The sequence below is a fragment of the Nematolebias whitei genome, chromosome 5 (genome assembly GCF_014905685.2).
Source record: "Nematolebias whitei isolate Nwh7 chromosome 5, NemWhi1, whole genome shotgun sequence".
Taxonomy (NCBI): domain Eukaryota; kingdom Metazoa; phylum Chordata; class Actinopteri; order Cyprinodontiformes; family Rivulidae; genus Nematolebias; species Nematolebias whitei.
Window position 1 is genome coordinate 9,445,545 of NC_056502.1, and position 2,307 is coordinate 9,447,851.

A 2,307-nucleotide genomic window follows, 5' to 3' on the forward strand; every position below is an offset into this window, starting at 1 on the left:
TATGTATATATATATATATATGTATATATATATATATATATATGTATGTACATATTAGCTACTTTAATGAGCCATTCATAACAGAGATGACTTTAGGGATGGAAACAGCAACTTAAAACACAACTTTTACAACACATATTGCCTGTTCACATTAGTCTGCATTGAAGTTGTTGCTGCAAATCTTGAAAAATCTTTACCTGAAAGGCTTTGACAGATTTACAGCAATCAAAATAAAACTCATTTTCTGCAGAAAAATAAGCAAGTATTTCAAATCAACATTGACACTTGTTTTATTTTTCTTGGAAGCACATTTAGTTGTTGCACAGTTTTAAAAAGAGAGAAGGGGAATGTCAGTGCATGATGACACACTTTGTATTCATCTCAGTGCACCAGTCTTACTGTTGCCTTAAAGGTTTGCACTTTCAAATACAAGTGCTGTCGAGGGGTGCATTTTAATATGTATTTGAAATTATTGAGGAATAAGCTAACATTTATTCTTCATGAAGCTGAATTAAAAATGAACATTTCCTCTAAACTATAATGGAATTAAAAAAGACCCTTCAAAGGACAAACCTCAAATGTTTCACAGTGAAAAGGTGAATTTTATTTCTAAAACGATATTCAGCAAGAGTATCAATAATTCATTCAAATCTATAAGTAATCATTTGTAACAAAGTTAAATGTGATTAAAAATCAAAAGTTGTTTGTGAAGAAGTGAAAACTTTATTCAGCAAGCATCAATGTCCCACGTAGCTGAAAGCTTAAACAGTAAATGTTTGTAGTTACTGAGATGAGAGTTTTTCTGGACTAGAACAGGGAACAAAAGTAAACCTTAATGTTTGGGTGAATATATTCAAGTGGGTATAAGTTAAACTGTATAAAAATAAAGATGGTTTTATTTTTCTTGTCCAAGGAGGTGCAGAGTGACGTATCCTGGTGAGCAGAGGGAGCAATTTTATAGACCACCAAGGGCAGTAGCAGAGCCATGGGGGGGCAATGGTTGCCTTGACCACCATAGATTAATCTTTGTCCACCTCAATCATTTGAGGAAACTATACTTTTAAGTAAGCGTAGTTTCCTCAAACGATAGGGGTGGCAGGTTTACATACATACTTTGTGGTGGCCATCTTGGATTTTGATGTTGCATCCCAGTTTTCGAAAGAAACCTTTCTTATAACTTCATGCAGCCACACACCAAAAAAGGAAGTTTGTCCATTACTTATTTTTCAAGTTATCCAGCTCACAAAGTTTACATATACAGTATGTTACGGGTGGCGGCTGTCATAGATTTTTGACGTGGCAACTCAATTTTTGAAAGGAATATTCCTTACACCTAGATATGGTCATACACCAAAATGGAAGTCAGTACCTCAATTATTTTTCGTTATCGTGCTCACAACATTCACAGATGGAGTGTATTTCCTATTCCCCATTTTTGCTCCACAATGGGGGACAACAAAATACTGAATATTGTTAATTATGACAAAAGTAACAGATAGTTTTTTTTGCAAGTAATTAAAATAAATTGATTTTCTGGGTGTTTAGTGTAAATTTCAGATTTATAAGGTAAAATAAACAAAAACAACAAAAGACAGCTGGGCTTGAAGAAAACTTCCCCATACTCTACCTTCCGATGTCGACCTTCACCGGCTCCACTTTGGTTGAGCAGACCGTGTTTGCGTGGCGGGGCGGTTCGTCTGCCTCGTTTGCGTAGCACCACGCAGATCTGGGCGTACACCAGCAGCGTTACGATGAAGGGAACGTAAAACGAAGCCACAGATGAGTACACCACGAAGGCCGGGTCTGCAAAGCTGCAGGTGGTGCCTTCTCGGTTTGCTGATGTAAAAACATGAAGAGAAAAAAAATCCAAACAGTCGTTGTTATTAGACATTTCAGTGATCACATTTTAACAAATAGGCTTGTTCTCTTTATGTCTATGGATTAGATGAGAAGATTATCAGTATAATAAGTATTTGAAGATGGTAATGTAAATTCATGGTTGAAACATTTTTTTCCTTCAGATGTTTTGTAAATAATGTAATGAATTGCTCTGGAACTGAAAAGTTGTTCCATTATAGTCCAGATTTTGCATCTATCATTAAACACTGTTGCCAAAAAAATATATAAAACTTTCCAAATGGCTGATTTGTTATGAACAAAATAAACTAATGCTACATATTTTAAAGTAGGATACTTAACAACATAAAACTAACATGAGGACAAATTATGGATGGACAGTGGAGCAGTGATGGATGGACAGTGGAGCAGTGACGGATGGACAGTGGAGCAGTGATGGATGGACAGTGG

The 2,307-nt window shown here is 35.7% G+C and overlaps 1 protein-coding gene across 1 annotated transcript in view; it reads right to left on the reverse strand.

Moving 5' to 3' along the window:
• The window catches only part of drd2l (dopamine receptor D2 like), a 35,874-nt gene that overhangs the window by 4,130 nt on the left and 29,437 nt on the right, over nt 1-2,307 (reverse strand). The window contains 1 exon segment of the mRNA XM_037676800.1: nt 1,628-1,836. Within this exon segment, the coding sequence (XP_037532728.1) occupies nt 1,628-1,836 (209 nt within the window).